This window comes from Bombina bombina, chromosome 6 (assembly GCF_027579735.1).
Source record: "Bombina bombina isolate aBomBom1 chromosome 6, aBomBom1.pri, whole genome shotgun sequence".
Taxonomy (NCBI): domain Eukaryota; kingdom Metazoa; phylum Chordata; class Amphibia; order Anura; family Bombinatoridae; genus Bombina; species Bombina bombina.
In genome coordinates, this window is record NC_069504.1 from 383,671,099 (window position 1) to 383,691,156 (window position 20,058).

General features: G+C 38.5%; 1 protein-coding gene across 3 annotated transcripts in view; it reads left to right on the forward strand.

Moving 5' to 3' along the window:
* Positions 1-20,058, forward strand: part of FBXO38 (F-box protein 38) — a 128,679-nt gene that overhangs the window by 29,323 nt on the left and 79,298 nt on the right. For all 3 annotated transcript variants that reach the window (XM_053717087.1, XM_053717085.1, XM_053717086.1), the window contains exons 8-13: positions 3,271-3,408; positions 13,268-13,361; positions 14,506-14,636; positions 14,814-14,984; positions 15,173-15,315; positions 15,650-15,887. In XM_053717087.1, the coding sequence (XP_053573062.1) occupies positions 3,271-3,408; positions 13,268-13,361; positions 14,506-14,636; positions 14,814-14,984; positions 15,173-15,315; positions 15,650-15,887 (915 nt within the window). The remainder of the gene's footprint in view (positions 1-3,270; positions 3,409-13,267; positions 13,362-14,505; positions 14,637-14,813; positions 14,985-15,172; positions 15,316-15,649; positions 15,888-20,058) is intronic.

Here is a 20,058-nt window from a genome sequence, read left to right on the forward strand (position 1 = left end):
TTTATTAGCAATCAATTACAAAACTGCAGGGTTCTCCCTTTCTCCCTCTCTCTCTGTCTCCCTATCTCCTTACTAAAGTAAATTAAACAGGCGTCTGTGTATGTGAGGCTTTCCCTTCCCTTGTTTGCTTGTTTGACAGCCACACACTGAAGAAGATCCAGTTTATAAGAAACAAGTAAAAGAGGGTCATATTTTGTTATAACATTTTTCTTTTCATAGAAAGCATCTATTTATGACAAGAAGATGTTTGCTTTTTTTTTTTAAATTTAAATACGCTAGTTTAAAGGGCCACTAAACCCAAAATCTTTCTTTCATGATTCAGGTAGAGAATACAAATTTAAACAACATTACAATTTACTTCTATTATTTTTTTTGCTTCATTTTTTAGATATCCTTAGTTGAAGAAAAAGCAATGCACATGGTGAGCCAATCACACAAGGCTTCTATGTGCAGCAACCAATCAGCAGCTACTGAGCATATCTAGATATGCTTCTCAGCAAAGAATATCAAGATAATAAAACAAATTAGATAATATAAGGAAATTAGAAAGATGTTTAAAATTGCATTCTCTTTCTGAATCATGAAAGAGAAAATGTGTGTTTCATGGCCCTTTAAGTTAACATTAAGGGATGTTAAACAGTAAATACTCACCAGGCATAGTTTATGTATTCTAATAAAAGATTAGCCTTAGAATAATATGTAAATGTATTTTTACAGTTATATTACTTGTTTGAATATAATTGAATGTAAATATAAGTGTGAAGGTTTAGTTTCTATAAAGTAATGGGAGAACTAGTTTTCTATTTATCCCTGTGCAAATAAAGCTGTGGGAAATCCCTTTTTGGACAGTCTCTTTATAGATATCAAAGATATAAAACAGTCATTATGTCTTTTCCTAATTTTCTTCAGCAGGGAAAACAGATAAGTGGCAACTTGAGTTCAAACACCCAATACTTTATAGAAGGCAACAATTTTCAGAGTTACATTACAGGAAAAGGGAACAAAATAAACAATAAAAGTACAAGTTTGTTACCTACATACAATTAAACCATTTATATTACAATCTCATACTATTTAATATACAGTTGTGCTCATAAGTTTTCATACCCTGGCAGAATTTATGATTTAGATAATATTGTTATTTAGTGTTTGGCTGAAGCCATTTATCATCAATCAACTGTGTTTACTCTTTTTAAATCATAATGACAACCGAAACTATCCAAAGGATCCGGATCAAAAGTTTACATACCCTGGTGATTTTGGCCTGATTACATGCACACAAGTTGACACAAAGGGGTTTGAATGGCTATTAAAGGTAACCATCCTCACCTGTGATCTGTTTGCTTGTAATTAGTGTGTGTGTATAAAAGGTCAATGAGTTTCTGGACTCCTGACAGACCCTTGCATCTTTCATCCAGTGCTGCACTGAAGTTTCTGGATTCTGAGTCATGGGGAAAGCAAAAGAATTGTCAAAGGATCTTCATGAAAAGGTAGTTGAACTGTATAAAACAGGAAAGGGATATAAAAAGATATCCAAGGAATTGAGAATACCAATCAGCAGTGTTCAAACTCTAATCAAGAAGTGGAAAATGAGGGGTTCTGTTGAAACCAAACTACGGCCAGGTAGACCAACTAAAATTTCAGCCACAACTGCCAGGAAAATTGTTCAGGATGCAAAGAAAAAAAAACCCACAAATAAATTCAGGTGAAATACAGGACTCTGTGAAAACATGTGGTGTGGCTGTTTCAAGATGCACAATAAAGAGGCACTTGAAGAAAGATGGGCTGCATGGTTGAGTCGCCAGAAGAAAGCATTACTACGCAAATGCCACAAAGTATCCCACTTACAATACGCCAAACAGCACAGAGACAAGCCTCAAAGCTTCTGGCACAAAGTTATTTGGAGTGATGGGACTAAAATTGAGCTTTTTGGCCACAACCATAAATGCTATATTTGGAGAGGAGTCAACAAGGCCTATGATGAAAGGTACATCATTCCTACTGTGAAACATGGAGGTGGATCGCTGATGTTTTGAGGATATGTGAGCTACAAAGGCACAGGAAATTTGGTCAGAATTGATTGCAAGACTAAAGTAGTATGTTATAAAAAAAAAAAAACTGGAGGATAATTTGCATTTATCAGCCCGAAAACTGAGCATGGGACGTACTGTCCAACATGACAATAATCCTAAACACAAGGCCAAGTCGACCTGTCATTGGCTACTTCAGAATAAAGTGAAGGTTCTGGAGTGGCCATCTCAGTCTCCTGACCTCAATATCATTGAGACACTTGGGGGAGATCTCAAACGTGCAGTTCATGCAAGACAGCCCAAGAATTTACAGGAATGGGCAGCTTTACCATCTGAGAAGATAAAGAGCCTCATTCACAAATACCATAAAAGACATTAAGCGGTCATTGATTTTAAAGGGGGCAATACACGGTATTAAGAACTGGGGTATGTAAACGTTTGATCAGGGTCATTTGGGTAGTTTCTGTTGTCATTATGATTTAAAAAGAGTAAACACAGTTGATTGATAATAAATGGCTTCAGCCAAACACTAACCATGAGTGAAAGAAAAGTTTTTGTGTTATCATTCATATTCTCTGAAAAATGGCCAAGAAATCATAAATTCTGCCAGGGTATGTAAACTTATGAGTACAACTGTACCTTTTAAATATTCCAAATAGTAATTGATACGAGCTATACCCCCTGTAAGTTAAATAACAATATTATCTAAATAAGTCAAACAGCGATGAATATGATCAGCACAAATTAATAAATATGCATATAAAACCCTACCAATCAGTTGCCAAGTATAATTTTGAAAACAGTACAAGTTAATTTACACTAAATATGGTCAATGAAAATGTATATTAAATATACCCAGTTTACAGTATGTAATAGTATTCATGCAGTGTTCTTCCTAGGACCTATTTAATGGGCACACCACCTGGCTGATTTTACTCACCACCTGGCTAAAGTTTAAGCCAATTTTAAAGGGATACAAAACCCACAAATTTTCTTTCATGAATCAAAGCATGCAATTTGAAACAACTTTCTAATTTACTTCTGTTATCAAATTTGCTTCGTTCTTGTGTTATCTTTTGTTTAAATGCAGGGACGTAAGCATGTGTCTGAAGCATTATATGGCACTTTTTTATGTCCAGTCCTAAATAGGTCTAAATCTGGCTCTGACAGAGTATTTTGTGCATGATAATAGTTTATTATTCTCTCTGATTTGTTTTGTTTTTTTTCCCATTTCTTTCAGGTCCAACAAACTCCTTGAAGTATGTTCCTTTGGTGACAGGACTGGCATCTGCTCGAAACCTAGAACATTTAGAACTTGTCAGGGTTCCTTTCCTAGGGGGACTTATACAGCATGTTGTGGAGGATAGTTGGCGTTCTGGTATGTAAAGCATCATATTGTCCGTTACAAAAGAGGGAATCCTGTATGGTGTGATTGAGTTCATGTATATGTTTCTTTTCTGGTTCTTTAAGACCATGTGTTATGTAGGCTATAAATAAAAGAATGCTGAAAAAAACTTGTTATATACTAAATTAGTAAAACGCTACCACCCCCTTGTATTTGTGAAGTTATGTAATTCAATTATCTTAGGATATTATACTTTCACCAGTTGCTTGTAACAAGTGTATGCTGGACTTGTAGAAAGCATGTTTGAGACAGAAGTGCTTCTGGTTTCTTTACAGTTAGCTATATTGTCAGGAGATAAATGTATGCATCCTAAAAACCTTATTTATTAATAAATATTGATCATAAAACAAGCTGCTTGGGGAAAAAAAAAATAAAAAAATATATATATATATATATATATATATATATATATATATGTTTCTCTTGTAAGGTGTATCCAGTCCACGGATCATCCATTACTTGTGGGATATTCTCCTTCCCAACAGGAAGTTGCAAGAGGACACCCACAGCAGAGCTGCTATATAGCTCCTCCCCTAACTGCCATATCCAGTCATTCTCTTGCAACTCTCAACAAAGATGGAGGTAGTAAGAGGAAAGTGGTGAAATATAGTTAGTTTTTGTCTTCAATCAAAAGTTTATTATTTTTAAATGGTACCGGAGTTGTACTATTTTATCTCAGGCAGCATTTAGAAGAAGAATCTGCCTGCGTTTTCTATGATCTTAGCAGAAGTAACTAAGATCCACTGCTGTTCTCACGTATGTCTGAGGGGTGAGGTAAGTTCAGAGGGAGAATAGCGTGCAGGTTACCCAGCAATAAGGTATCTGCAGTTTTAAGTTTTTCTAGGGATGGAATTGCTAGAAAATGCTGCTGATACCGGATTAATGTAAGTTAAGCCTAAATACAGTAATAGCGACTAGTATCAGGCTTACTATTAGAGATATATACTATTATAAATGTGCAATATAAAACGTTTGCTGGCATGTTTAATCGTTTTTATATATGCTTTGGTGATAAAACTTATTGGGGCCTAGTTTTTTCCACATGGCTGGCTTGATTTTTGCCTAGAAACAGTTTCCTGAGGCTTTCCACTGTTGTAGTATGAGTGGGAGGGGCCTATTTTAGCGCTTTTTTTGCGCAGTTAAAATTACAGACAGAGACATTCAGCTTCCCTCAGCAGTCCCCTGCATGCTATAGGACATCTCTGAAGGGCTCTAAAGGCTTCAAAAGTCGTTTATTGAGGAAGGTAGGGCCACAGCTGAGCTGTGGCAGTTGTTGTGACTGTTTAAAAAAAATTTAATTCGTTTTTTTGATCCGTTTTTTGCATTAAGGGGTTAATCATCCATTTGCAAGTGGGTGCAATGCTCTGCTAACCTATTACATACACTGTAAAAATGTTGTTTGATTTTACTGCCTTTTTTCACTGTTTTTCAACTTTTTACAAAATTTGTTTCTCTTAAAGGCACAGTACCGTTTTTTATATTTGCTTGTTAACTTGATTTAAAGTGTTTTCCAAGCTTGCTAGTCTCATTGCTAGTCTGTATAAACATGTCTGACATAGAGGAAACTCCTTGTTCATTATGTTTAAAAGCCATGGTGGAACCCCATATGAGAATGTGTACTAAATGTATTGATTTCACTTTAAACAATAAAGATCAGCTTTTATCTTTAAAAAATTTATCACCAGAGGATTCTGACCAGGGGGAAGTTATGCCGACTAACTCTCCCCACGTGTCAGACCCTTTGACTCCTGCTCAAGGGACTCGCGCTCAAATGGCGCCAAGTACATCAAGGACGCCCATAGCGATTACTTTACAAGACATGGCGGCAGTCATGGATAATACACTGTCAGCGGTATTAGCCAGACTACCTGAATTTAGAGGAAAGCGAGATAGCTCTGGTGTTAGGCGTAATACAGAGCATACAGACCCTTTAAGAGCCATGTCTGATACTGCCTCACAATATGCAGAAGCTGAGGAAGGAGAGCTTCAGTCTGTGGGTGATATCTCTGACTCAGAGAAACCTGATTCTGATATTTCTACTTTTAAATTTAAGCTTGAGAACCTCCGTGTTTTGCTTAGGGAGGTTTTAGCTGCTCTGAATGACTGTGACACAATTGCAGTGCCAGAGAAATTGTGTTTACTGGATAAATACTTTGCAGTGCCGGTGTGTACTGAGGTTTTTCCAATACCTAAAAGGTTTACAGAAATTATTAATAAGGAGTGGGATAGACCCGGTGTGCCGTTTTCCCCCCCCCCTCCTATTTTTAGAAAAATGTTTCCCATAGACGCCACCACACGGGACTTATGGCAAACGGTCCCTAAGGTGGAGGGAGCAGTTTCTACTTTAGCAAAGCGTACTACTATCCCTGTCGAGGACAGTTGTGCTTTTTCAGATCCTATGGATAAAAAGTTAGAGGGTTACCTTAAGAAAATGTTTATTCAACAGGGTTTTATCCTGCAGCCCCTTGCATGCATTGCTCCTGTCACTGCTGCTGCGGTGTTCTGGTTTGAGTCTCTGGAAGAGGCTTTACAGACAACGACTCCTTTGGAGGACATACTTAACAAGCTTAGAGCACTTAAGCTAGCTAATTCTTTTGTTTCTGATGCCATTGTTCATTTGACTAAACTAACGGCTAAGAATTCTGGATTTGCCATCCAGGCGCGTAGGGCGCTATGGCTCAAATCTTGGTCAGCTGATGTGACTTCAAAGTCTAAATTACTTAACATTCCCTTCAAGGGGCAGACCCTATTCGGCCTGGTTTGAAGGAAATTATTGCTGACATTACTGGAGGTAAAGGTCATGCCCTCCCTCAGGACAGGTCCAAATCAAGGGCCAATCAGTCTAATTTTCGTGCCTTTCGAAACTTCAAGGCAAGTGCAGCATCAACTTCCTCTGCTACAAAGCAAGAGGGAACTTTTGCTCAGTCCAAGACAGCCTGGAAACCTAACCAGTCCTGGAACAAAGGCAAGCAGGCCAAAAAGCCTGCTGCTGCCTCTAAGACAGCATGAAGGAATGGCCCCCTATCCGGTAACGGATCTAGTAGGCGGCAGACTTTCTCTCTTCGCCCAGGGGTGGGCAAGAGATGTTCAGGATCCCTGGGCGTTGGAGATTATATCTCAGGGGTATCTTCTGGACTTCAAGGCTTCTCCTCCACAAAGGAGATTTCACCTTTCATGATTATCTGTCAACCAGATAAAGAAAGAGGCATTCTTACACTGTGTGCAAGACCTCCTAGTTATGGGAGTGATCCATCCAGTTCCAAAGGAGGGACAGGGATTTTACTCAAATCTGTGGTTCCCAAAAAAGAGGGAACCTTCAGACCAATCCTGGATCTAAAGATCTTAAACAAATTCCTCAGAGTTCCATCATTCAAAATGGAAACTATTCGGACCATCCTACCTATGATCCAGGAGGGTCAATATATGACTACGGTGGATGTAAAGGATGCTTACCTTCACATTCCGATACACAAAGATCATCGGTTCCTAAGGTTTGCCTTTCTGGACAGGCATTACCAGTTTGTGGCTCTTCTCATCGGGTTAGCTACAGCCCCAAGAATTTTTACAAAGGTTCTGGGGTCGCTTCTGGCGGTCCTAAGGCCGCGGGGCATAGCAGTGGCCCTTTATCTAGACGACATCATGTTACAGGCCTCAAATTTCCAAATTGCCAAGTCCCATACAGACATAGTTCTGGCATTTCTGAGGTCTCACGGGTGGAAAGTGAACGAGGAAAAGAGTTCTCTGTCCACACTCACAAGAGTCTCCTTCCTAGGGACTCTGATAGATTCTGTAAAAATGAAAATTTACCTGACGGAGTCCAGGTTATCAAAACTTCTAAATTCTTGCCGTGTTCTCCATTCTATTCCGCGCCCTTCGGTGGCTCAGTGCATGGAGGTAATTACACAGATTACACAGATTTGTCCCCTCTACTAAATCTGGATCAAGAGACCAGAGATTCTCTTCTCTGGTGGCTATCTCGGGTCCATCTGTCCAAAGGTATGACCTTTCGCAGACCAGATTGGACAATTGTAACAACAAATTCCAGCCTTCTAGGTTGGGGTGCAGTCTGGAACTCCCTGAAGGCTCAGGGATCGTGGACTCAGGAGGAGAAACTCCTCCCAATAAATATTCTGGAATTGAGGGCAATATTCAATGCTCTTCAGGCTTGGCCTCAGTTAACAACCCTGAGGTTCATCAGATTTCAGTCGGACATCATCACGACTGTGGCTTACATCAACCATCAAGGGGGAACAAGGAGTTCCTTAGCGATGTTAGAAGTCTCCAAAATAATTCGCTGGGCAGAGAAACACTCTTGCTACCTATCAGCGATCCATATCCCAGGTGTAGAGAACTGGGAGGCGGAATTTCTAAGTCGTCAGACTTTTCATCCGGGGGAGTGGGAACTCCATCCGGAGGTGTTTGCTCAATTGATTCATCGTTGGGGCAAACCAGAACTGAATCGCATGTTGTCTCGCCAGAACGCCAAGCTTCCAACGTTTCCTCTGCTCCCTCGACTGATTGCCAGAATCAAGCAGGAGAGAGCATCAGTGATTTTGATAGCGCCTGCGTGGCCACGCAGGACCTGGTATGCAGACCTAGTGGACATGTCATCCTTTCCACCTTGGACTCTGCCTTTGAGACGAGACCTTCTACTTCAAGGTCCTTTCAATCATCCAAATCTAATTTCTCTGAGACTGACCACATGGAGATTGAACGCTTGATTTTATCAAAGCGTGGCTTCTCCGAGTCTGTCATTGATACCTTAATACAGGCACGAAAGCCTGTTACCAGGAAAATCTACCGTAAGATATGGAGTAAATATCTTTATTGGTGTGAATCCAAGAGTTACTCATGATTAGGATTCCCAGGATATTATCTTTTCTCCAAGAGGGTTTGGAGAAAGGATTATCAGCTAGTTCTTTGAAGGGACAGATCTCTGCACTGTCTATTCTTTTGCACAAGCGTCTGGCGGATGTTCCAGACGTTCAGGCGTTGGTTAGAATCAAGCCTGTGTTTAAACCTGTTGCTTCCCCATGGAGCTTAAATTTGGTTCTTAAAGTTCTTCAAGGTGTTCCGTTTGAATCTCTTCATTCCATAGATATCAAGCTTTTATCTTGGAAAGTTCTCTTTTTGATGGCTATTTCCTTAGCTCGTAGAGTCTCCGAGTTATCTGCTTTACAATGTGATTCTCCTTATCTGATCTTCCATGCAGATAAGGTAGTTCTACGTACAAAACCTGGGTTTTTGCCTAAGGTGGTATCCACTAAGAATATCAATCAAGAGATTGTTGTTCCATCTTTGTGTCCTAATCCATCTTCAAAGAAGGAACGTCTTTTACATAATCTGGACGTGGTTCGTGCTTTAAAGTTTTACTTACAAGCTACTAAAGATTTTCTTCAAACATCTGCTTTGTTTGTTGTTTACTCTGGACAGAGAAGAGGTCAAAAGGCTTCGGCAACCTCTCTTTCTTTTTGGCTAAGAAGCATAATCCGCTTAGCCTATGAGACTGCTGGACAGCAGCCTCCTGAAAGGATTACAGCTCATTCTACTTGAGCTGTGGCTTCCACTTGGGCCTTTAAAAATGAGGCTTCTGTTGAACAGATTTGCAAGGCGGCGACTTGGTCTTCGCTTCATACTTTTTCCAAATTCTACAAATTTGATACTTTTGCTTCTTCGGAGGCTATTTTTGGGAGAAAGGTTTTACAGGCAGTGGTACCTTCCGTTTAAGTACCTGCCTTGTCCCTCCCTTCATCCGTGTACTTTAGCTTTGGTATTGGTATCCCACAAGTAATGGATGATCCGTGGACTGGATACACCTTACAAGAGAAAACACAATTTATGCTTACCTGATAAATTTATTTCTCTTGTGGTGTATCCAGTCCACGGCCCGCCCTGTCATTTTAAGGCAGGTCAAAATTTTAGATTAAACTACAGTCACCACTGCACCCTATGGTTTCTCCTTTCTCGGCTTGTTTCGGTCGAATCACTGGAAATGGCAGTTAGGGGAGGAGCTATATAGCAGCTCTGCTGTGGGTGTCCTCTTGCAACTTCCTGTTGGGAAGGAGAATATCCCACAAGTAATGGATGATCCGTGGACTGGATACACCACAAGAGAAATAAATTTATCAGGTAAGCATAAATTGTGGTTTTTTTTATTTGTGCTTTAGTTTGGTATTATTTGCTTATTTAAGTGATTTTGCCTTTTGGCACAATTGCTTCTGTTTTAATATAGGTCCATAGAAGTTTTTTGTACATAAAGAATGTCAAAAATTAGAATACACTTTGGCCATAAAAGGGTATCGTACAATTATGTATCTCCTATAAGTTTTATTATCTGAAAATCTAGTGTATTAACCCTTTCTTGACAGGGTCATAATGTCTACATTGGAATAATGTTCCGATGTGGACAAATTGAAATCCTGCGATCGCAAGATTTCAATTATGGTAGGCGTCCCTATGATGCTAGGCACACCCTCCAGACCGCGATCACATCCAGGAAGCGCCGTTGGCTTCAGAACAGCCAAACGGCTATGACGTTGTATTCCTTCCTAACGGCGCTAAAGCCCAGTTGTATTCCGTCCTAACGGCACTAAAAGGTTAATCTAGGGCTGACTTCTCTCTTTTATATCCAATATTATTAGAAAGGATGGTTGTAAAATGTGAGTTTCCTGTGTGTATACAATTTGGTACCACTAAACTATGTCTTACACCATGACTTTTGTTTAACAACATGTATCATATGGATCTATAATAAAGTTTTCGATAATGGCAAACCATACACTGCTTATTGTATTGTAGTATACCAATTATACAGTCATAATCAATTATGCATTATTGTTTTTGCTGACTTAGTATTCTCACTTAGCTCAGCCCATGGTGTTTGTGTGTAATATAATTGTTCATCACAGGTGCCCATATTTTAATGGGGCTGAAGTCTGCTTGTGAACTTTTGTTAGTGTACAATTTACTTATGTGTAGTATGTCTTGTAATTTACAAATCACTGTTAAAGGAACAGTCTACACCAGAATTTTTATTGTTTAAAAAGATAAATAATCCCTTTATTACCCATTCAGACTTGCATTTTAGCCTATCGGTGCTGAGCACAATGTTATCTACTTGGCACACATGAACTAACACCCTATAGTTGAGAGAAAAAAAATGTAAAAATGCATTCAGATAAGATGTGGCCTTCAAAGGCTAAGAAATTTGTTTATGAGCCTCCTAGGTTTAGCTTTTATCTAAGAATACCATGAGAACAAAGCAAAATTGATGATAAAAGTAAATCGGAAAGTTGTTTAAAATGACATGCCCTATCTGAATCATGAAAGTTTATTTTTGACTAGACTGTCCCTTTAACCCCTTAGTGACCAGAGCACTTTTCCATTTGTTGACCGTTTGGGACCAAGGCTATTTTTACATTTCTGCTGTGTTTGTGTTTAGCTGTAATTTTCCTCTTACTCATTTACTGTACCCACACATATTATATACCGTTTTTCTCGCCATTAAATGGACTTTCTAAAGATACCATTATTTCATCATATCTTATAATTTACTATTAAAAAAATTATAAAATATGAGAAAAAAATGGAAAAAAAACAATTTTTTCAAACTTTGACCCCCAAAATCTGTTGCACATCTACAACCACCAAAAAACACCCATGCTAAATAGTTTCTAAATTTTGTCCTGAGTTTAGAAATACCCAATGTTTACATGTTCTTTGCTTTTTTTGCAAGTTATAGGGCACTAAATAAAAGTAGCACTTTGCTATTTCCAAACCACTTTTTTTCAAAATTAGCGCTAGTTACATTGGGACACTGATATCTGTCAGGAATCCCTGAATATCCTTTAACATGTGTATATATATATATATATATATATATATATATATATATATATATATATATATATATATATATATATATATATATATATATATATATTTTTAGAAGACATCCCAAAGTATTGATCTAGGCCCATTTTGGTATATTTCATGCCACCATTTCACCGCCAAATGCGATCAAATAAAAAAAAAATGTTCACTTTTTCACAATTTTTTTCACAAACTTTAGGTTTCTCACTGAAATTATTTACAAACAGCTTGTGCAATTATTGCACAAATGGTTTTAAATGCTTCTCTGGGATCCCCTTTGTTCAGAAATAGCAGACATATATGGCTTTTACGTTGCTTTTTGGTAATTAGAAGGCCGCTAAATGCCATTGCGCACCACACGTGTATTATGCGCAGCAGTGAAGGGGTTAATTAGGAAGCATGTAGGGAGCTTGTAGGGTTAATTTTAGCTTTAGTGTAGTGTAGTAAACAACCCCAAGTATTGATCTAGGCCCATTTTGGTATATTTCATGCCACCATTTCACCGCCAAATGCGATCAAATTAAAAAAAAAACTTTAAATATTTCACAATTTTAGGTTTCTCACTGAAATTATTTACAAACAGCTTGTGCAATTATGGCACAAATTGTTGTAAATGCTTCTCTGGTATCCCCTTTGTTCAGAAATAGCAGACATATATGGCTTTGGCGTTGCTTTTTGGTAGTTAGAAGGTCGCTAAATGCTGCTGCGCATCACACGTATATTATGTCTAGCAGTGAAGGAGTTAATTAGGTAGCTTGTAGGGAGCTTGCAGGGTTAATTTTAGCTTTAGTGTAGAGATCAGCCTCCCACCTGACACATCCCACCCCCTGATCCCTCCCAAACAGCTCCCTTCCCTCCCCCACCCCACAATTGTCCCCGCCATCTTAAGTACTGGCAGAAAGTCTGCCAGTACTAAAATAAAAGTTTTTTGGGGGGTTTTAGTTTAAAAAAAAAAAAAAATTCTGCTGTGTAGGACCCCCCTTAGCCCCCAACCTCCCTGATCCCCCCCAAACAGCTCTTTAACCCCCCCCCCCCTCTGCCTTTATTGGGCACCATATTGGGTACTGGCAGCTGTCTGCCAGTACCCAGTTTTAAAAATTTTAAAAATAATAATGTATTTTTATTTTTTTATTTTATTAAATATTTTATTTATTTCTGTAGTGTAGCTGCCCCCACCCTCTCCCAGATGCCTTGATTTTAAAATCCCACCCTCCCCAGTCCTCTCTCCCACCCTCCAGATCTACAGCATATTGATGCTGTTTTTATAGAGCTCATGTGCATGCGCGCGCCCGTGCACGCGCGCGCACCCGCACTAGATCCCTCCTCCACCAATGACTGCCCACCCGCCTCCCTGGATGAGCTCCCACCCACCAACGATAACGGCCATCGATAGCCGATGCAGAGAGGGCCACAGAGTGGCTCTCTCTTCATCGGATGGCTAAAAACAGTTATTGCAGGATGCCTCAATATTGAGGCATCACTGCAATAACATGAAAGCAGCTGGAAGCTATCAGGATCGCTTCCACTGCTTCAAAGACCAACGACGTATGGGGTACGTCCTTGGTCATTAACTGCATTTTTTTGCAGGACGTACCCCATACGTTGTTGGTCATTAAGGGGTTAATGGTTGTAAAATGATTGTAGGCAATGTTTTTTGTTCAAAATATACTTGTGCAAAAAGAAAAGTGTCACGTTTGTTTTAAAGTTAAGGCCATGCTATTATTATTACATGTATGAAAACTGGAAACTGAATTCTGATCTGCCAATCGCCACTTTTGCATGTAGGCTATGACCTATCTGCTAGCATTAACTACAGTAAAGATTCCATAGAAGAATAACATTTATTTTATCTCAGGCTCAAATAATTATATATGTTCTTAGCTTTGCTTATGTACTTGTTGATGTCAGAAAAGTGGCTTTTTCTTGCATTTATTTTTTGCATTATTTTTCCTTTTTACAGGAGGTTTTCGGAATCTGCACACAATTGTTTTGGGAGCATGCAAAAATGCCCTGGAAGTGGATCTTGGCTACCTCATTATTACAGCTGCTAGAAGGTGGTCCTTTCTTGTCAGTCAGTACCTTGTACAAGACCTTATTGTTTGTAGACAACATAAACTAGTTTAGCTTTGTCTTTAAATGTCTATGTGATGAAGGCTATACATATATGCCAAACATGCATATTTTAGGATACCATCTATAACATTTTATGAATTAAAAAGACAGTGCATAAATAGTTAGGAAATGTTTGAATTAACATTGTGATATTGAAAAACAACAGTTATACTTGGATTAAAAACCATGAGCAATGATGTCTTCCAAAAGGTGTCTGTCTAGAAAAACAGTAACCACAAAGCATTTCAGTGCCACACCCCTTCCTTACACATGCAAAACATTTGTTCGCTGTCTCTTTAATTCATAAACTGTTTTTTTTATTTATTTAAGGTGGCTGAATTTAAAGTTATATGTTAATATTTTACCATTATTTTTTTTATAATTATCTTCTCATAATATACAATATGTATGTGTGTGCATGCGTGCGTGTTTGTATATATTATGTATGTATGTGGAGATAGGTCCATGTCCCTCTGAGTCCCAGACCTACAGCCACACAATGCATGCCTTACACCAAAGACACTGAGATACAAACAAGGATGACATAGGCCCTTTGTAATTTCCCTAGGCACATACAGAACACGAAAATTGAATGCATTCTCAAACCGGACTGGGTACACATCCCATGCCCCTGCAAAACTCACACCCTTGGGTGCTCACCAGATTTCAGACATCTGCACAGTTTTTAGGGACGAGCCTGCGTGCAACGCCCATAGGGAAATGTACAAAACAAAGTTATGAACACAGCACAAAGAAAGTGTTGCGCTCCCTTACAAGCACACAGCTAGATTAAAAGCAAATCTAGCTAGTTACAGCAATGGGGCAAAATGGTGATGGTCTCAGGATACCAAGAAAATAAAGCAAAATTGATAATAAAAGAATATTGGAAAGTTGTTTACAAATGTATGCTCTATCTGAATCTGGAAAGAAAAAAATGGGGTTTCATGTCCCTTTTTAGTTTCTTCATAGACGATCAGTAAATATTTTTATTTTTTTTCGCACTCCCTTCGTATTCATCTTTGCTTTTTGATTATAAGGAATAATATCAGTATTCGTGGGGTTTAATCGTGAGTGCTGTATTTTAAGGTTGCATGAAGTTCGCATCCAGCCTTCTCTAACCAAAGATGGCGTATTCTCCGCACTGAAGATGGCAGAGCTTGAGTTCCCACAGTTTGAAACATTGCACTTAGGATATGTGGATGAGTTTCTGCTTCAGTGTAAGTGCACATTTTTTAATCTTTTTACACTGTAAATTACATTATGTTATGGCTGATAACTCTGTATCCACTTATAGTTTTATTTAAAGTAAACTGTAATGAACTTTTTTTATATTCAACATTATGATAAAGTGAGGCACTAAAGGCAGACTTACTAATATATATTCTTTTAATTAGGTAAGATGACAAATGCTGATTTAATGAAGTATGGGTTGGCCGATGTTGCAGAGAACCCTGGTATCATTACTGATATTGGAATGAAGGCTGTTAATGAGGTGTTTTCCTGCATCAAATACTTACTTATTTACAACTGCCCCCACCTGCATAATCCCAAAAATTGGATCACAGGTAAATTAAGGGTTTGACAGGTAAACTATACATAACACCAGTGCAAAACTTGTTAACTAATTATATTTATGACTTCAGTTGTCTATAAATGTTAGTTGAAAATTTGTTCACACTCTAGATCAGTAGAAACATTTTTTCTGCAAAATTCAGCTAATTAGACTCTCACCTTTTTCTTTATTTTCCCAAAGATCATTCTCGTTGGAATCGGCTGGTCGATCTCACTCTTGTACGCTGTCATGCTATAAAGTTAGAGTCATTCAGCCAGTTTGTTGAACTGCTCCCTAGTTTAGAATTCATCTCATTGGATCAGATGTTTCGAGAACCACCAAAGGTAAATTATTTTTGGGGCCGGATTACTTTGGGTTTAATTTTTTTGGTGGTAACAGGCAAACATCTGTCCTAATGGTGGCCCAGTTCTTTCAGTGGTTTAGGTATTCATGTTGAGAGACTATAAGCATAGCCATTAGCAATACTGAGCATTAGAAGAAATAACTATAGGACAATGACCATAAGCAGGAATTGTACAACTGATAAGTGCATATGTATCACATAATGTTTTTTATATATATATATATATATATTTATATATATAAATAATATAATATAATATACATGTTTGTGTAAATGTACATACATACATTTGTTTCATATTCTGGTGTTCCTAGGGTTGTGCTCGAGTGGGACTCAGTGCTGGAACAGGCATAGGAGTATCCTCGGCTTTAGTGAGCAATCAGAACTCCAATAATGATAATGAAAACAACAATCACGCAAATAATAACAATCTGCAGCACAATAACAACAACCAGCCACAACATAACCCTCAACCACCACAAATGGAAGAGAATGTTGAACCTGAGGTCAGAGCAGAGGATCCTATAGAAGAACTGCCGATTGCTGCTGAGGGTAACAGTTTGATGTTTGATATCATGGTCTTCAATACACATAGTATATTTAATATCACTTTGGCAGTACAGCAATATTTTCTGTAGTTTTTTTCATGTTGTAAACATGGAATGCAAGCGAGCATCCTAACATAAAGGATTATGTGGAAATTGTGGAGAATAGGAGATTCTGCACAACAAGTATACACTATTAGCACTCCAGAGTCCTAAAGGGTGGGTAACCCACAGGTAATAATGATAATCATAAAGATACTGTGTCAATACTATGACAGAAAATGGGTCAAATAGATGAGAGAAACTGAATTTAAATGTAACTTTTATTAGTACATAAGGTTAAAAAATTCTCACACAAACACAAAACACAATTAAAACTACGAATAGGGGGGATTTGCTCAGCCTGCCTTATAAATAATGGGTGCTAACAATATAGCATAATAACTCTCGTAGTCATATAATGTATGGTAGTTAATAGCTGGCCAATGGGTAATGGCCAGAATATACTATTTATATCTCCACTAATATATATAGACTACTTAAACCACTAAACCAACAACAAATTCTATAAAGTATTACATCAAGGGTCACGCTGATCGTTCCCTTCTAAACGCTTCATAAAACACAGGAGCTCACTGGACTCCTCACCATTGCCCTAAGGGCAATGGCAATGCCCTAAGGGCAATGGCAATGGTGAGGAGTCCAGTGAGCTCCTGTGTTTTAGGAAGCGTTTAGAAGGGAACGATCAGCGTGACCCTTGATGTAATACTCTATAGAATTTGTTGTTGTTTAGTGGTTTAAGTAATTCACTTTATGGTGATAAATAGGCACTAGCTATATGCAGCATGCTGCTAACAGACCCGGTCTGACTGTTACCATTAATTAAGCATTCAGCTTGAAACTATACACTGTCAACAGACTGAGTCTGAATGCTGCTGTCAATGAGGCGTTAGCCTGCAATAACACACTGTGAACATACTCCGTTCGGCATTCCTCTATTTGATTTAAATTCTATGACATTCATTATTATGTTCTCTGACTACTTTGTTATTCACATGAGACAGCTGGTAATAACTTAGAGGTATTTTAATGGGACTTAACATCTAAATATTAAAACCCAAACCATTGAGTGTCATACTGCAGCTATTTACCCAGCCACCTACGTTGATATTAAATTGCAACCTTTTGAACAAGCCAATTGCAACAATATCTCTTAACATCAGGTCTGCAACAAACTTGTTATTTAAACTGAGGATTTTTAGCAAAATGTAATTGATACTTATGGTGGGCTGTTATTACTATGTGCTAAATAACATAAGTTCCATTAGATTAACCCACCTATATATAGTGCGATATAACCATTATTACATATATTTAACCTCTTATGTGCTCTTAAATGGGTAAACCACCTGTGTACTGAATACTTTCCTCACATGTATGTGCATATAATGTTGGTCTATTAGCGAACTATACTTAGGTGTTTAAAATCAAGCATTTATTTATTTCCCTGTTATCCTAATTAAGTGGAGCTACCTCCCACTAAGATTTGTGATCAGAGAACTTTTTTCAACAAATGTATAACAAGTATAATGCCACAGTATAAATCTAAGTGACATTAACCCCTTAATGACCACAGCACTTTTCCATTTTCTGTCCATTTGGGACCAAGGCTATTTTTACATTTTTGCGGTGTTTGTGTTTAGCTGTAATTTTCCTCTTACTCATTTACTGTACCCACATATATTATATACCGTTTTTCTCGCCATTAAATGGACTTTCCAAAGATACCATTATTTTCATCATATCTTATAATTTACTTTAAAATTTTTTATAAAATATGAGAAAAAAATGGAAAAAAACACACTTTTTCTAACTTTGACCCCCAAAATCTGTTATACATCTGCAACCACCAAAAAACACCCATGCTAAATAGTTTCTAAATTTTGTCCTGAGTTTAGAAATACCCAATGTTTACATGTTCTTTGCTTTTTTTTGTAAGTTATAGGGCCATAAATACAAGTAGCACTTTGCTATTTCCAAACCATTTTTTTTTCAAGATTAGCGCTAGTTACATTAGAACACTAATATCTTTCAGGAATCCCTGAATATCTATTGACATGTATATATTTTTTTTTAGTAAACATCCCAAAGTATTGATCTAGGCCAATTTTGGTATATTTCATGCCACCATTTCACCGCCAAATGCGATCAAATACAAAAAATCGTTCACTTTTTCACAAATTTTTTCACAAACTTTTGGTTTCTCACTGAAATTATTTACAAACAGCTTGTGCAATTATGGCATAAATGATTGTAAATTTTTCTTTGGGATCCCCTTTGTTCAGAAATAGCAGACATATATGGCTTTGGTGTTGCTTTTTGGTAATTAGAAGGATGCTAAATGCCACTGTGCACCACACGTGTATTATGCCCAGCAGTAAAGGGGTTAATTAGGGAGCATGTAGGGAGCTTTTTGGGGTAATTTTAGCTTTTGTGTAGTGTAGTAGACAACCCCAAGTAATGATCTAGGCCCATTTTGGTATATTTCATGCCACCATTTCACCGCCAATTGCGATCAAATTAAAAAAAAAGTTAAATTTTTCACAATTTTAGGTTTCTCACTGAAATCATTTACAAACAGCTTGTGCAATTATGGCACAAATTGTTCTAAATGCTTCTCTGGGATCCCCTTTGTTCAGAAATAGCAGACATATATGGCTTTGGCGTTGCTTTTTGGTACTTAGAAGGCCGCTAAATGCCGCTGCGCATCACACGTGTATTATAGCTAGCAGTGAAGGGGTTAATTAGGAAGTTTGTAGGGAGCTTGCAGGGTTAATTTTAGCTTTAGTGTAGAGATCAGCCTCCCACCTGACACATCAGACCCCCTGATCCCTCCCAAACAGCTCCCTTCCCTCCCCCACCCCACAATTGTCCCCGCCATATTAAGTACTGGCAGCAACTCTGCCAGTACTAAAATAAAATATATATTTAGGCTTTTTTTTTTTTTTTTTTAAGCATATTTACATATGCTGCTGTGTAGGAGCCCCCCTTAGCCCCCAACCTGGCTGATCCCCCACCAAACAGCTGTCTAACCCTCCCCCTCTGCCTTAATGGCCGCCATCTTGGGTACTGGCAGCTGTCTGCCAGTACCCAGTTTATAAAAAAAACAGTTGCTTTTTTATTTTTTCCCCATTTTCTGTAGTGTAGCTCCCCTACCCACCAAAGAACAAACCCCCACCCCCTCCTAGATACCTTTGACTGTTGTTTTTTTTTTAAATAAAAAGCTTTACACTGAAACTTAAAGCACAGTCTTTTCTGTAGTGTAGCGGTTCCCACCCGCTCCCGCCCCGTGCACGCGCCCGCCCGGCGTGCACGCGCGCGCGCCTGTGCGCGCCCCCATCGCCCCCGATCCCGCCCCCCTCTACATTACCCGGCCCATCGATGGCCGCCCACCCGCCTCCCAAGTCAGCTCCCACCCACCAACGTTACCGGCCACCGATGTCCGGTGCAGAGAGGGCCACAGAGTGGCTCTCTCTGCACCGGATGGCCATTTAAGGTTATTGCAGGATGCCTCCATATCGAGGCATCACTGCAATAACCGGAAAGCAGCTGGAAGCGAGCAGGATCGCTTCCAGCTGCTTTCCACACCGAGGACGTGCAGGGTACGTTCTCAGGCATTAACTGCCTTTTTTCTGAGGACGTACCCTGCACGTCCTCGGTCGTTAAGGGGTTAAGCATACCAGTGAACACCAATCTAACTTAATCCTAAGATCGTGGCGTTGTAAGCAAATCACCTAGTGGAAATATCGTAACCACAACTTTTATTGTAATTTAAATTGGTACACACGGCATGTATCCCTAATTGCTGCAGTACTAATACACTTCAACAAACCTAAAGTCCCACAAGTAATACGAACTGTGTTTAATTGTTTATGCGCGCCATATCGCCAACCATAAACACAATAATAACTGATAACCAGTATATACTATAATCGTTGTGTTAATGTTGGTCCATTAGCTTAGTGTTACAATTGACTTACTATTTATTTTAGTTTGGATTTAGACTTAGACAAATATATGTCTCTCTGACTTTCTATTATATCTAAACTAACTTAAAGACTAGTCAGTCCATTTTATCTGTAGTCACTAGATATGCTGCTCTCCATGTAAGATCACTT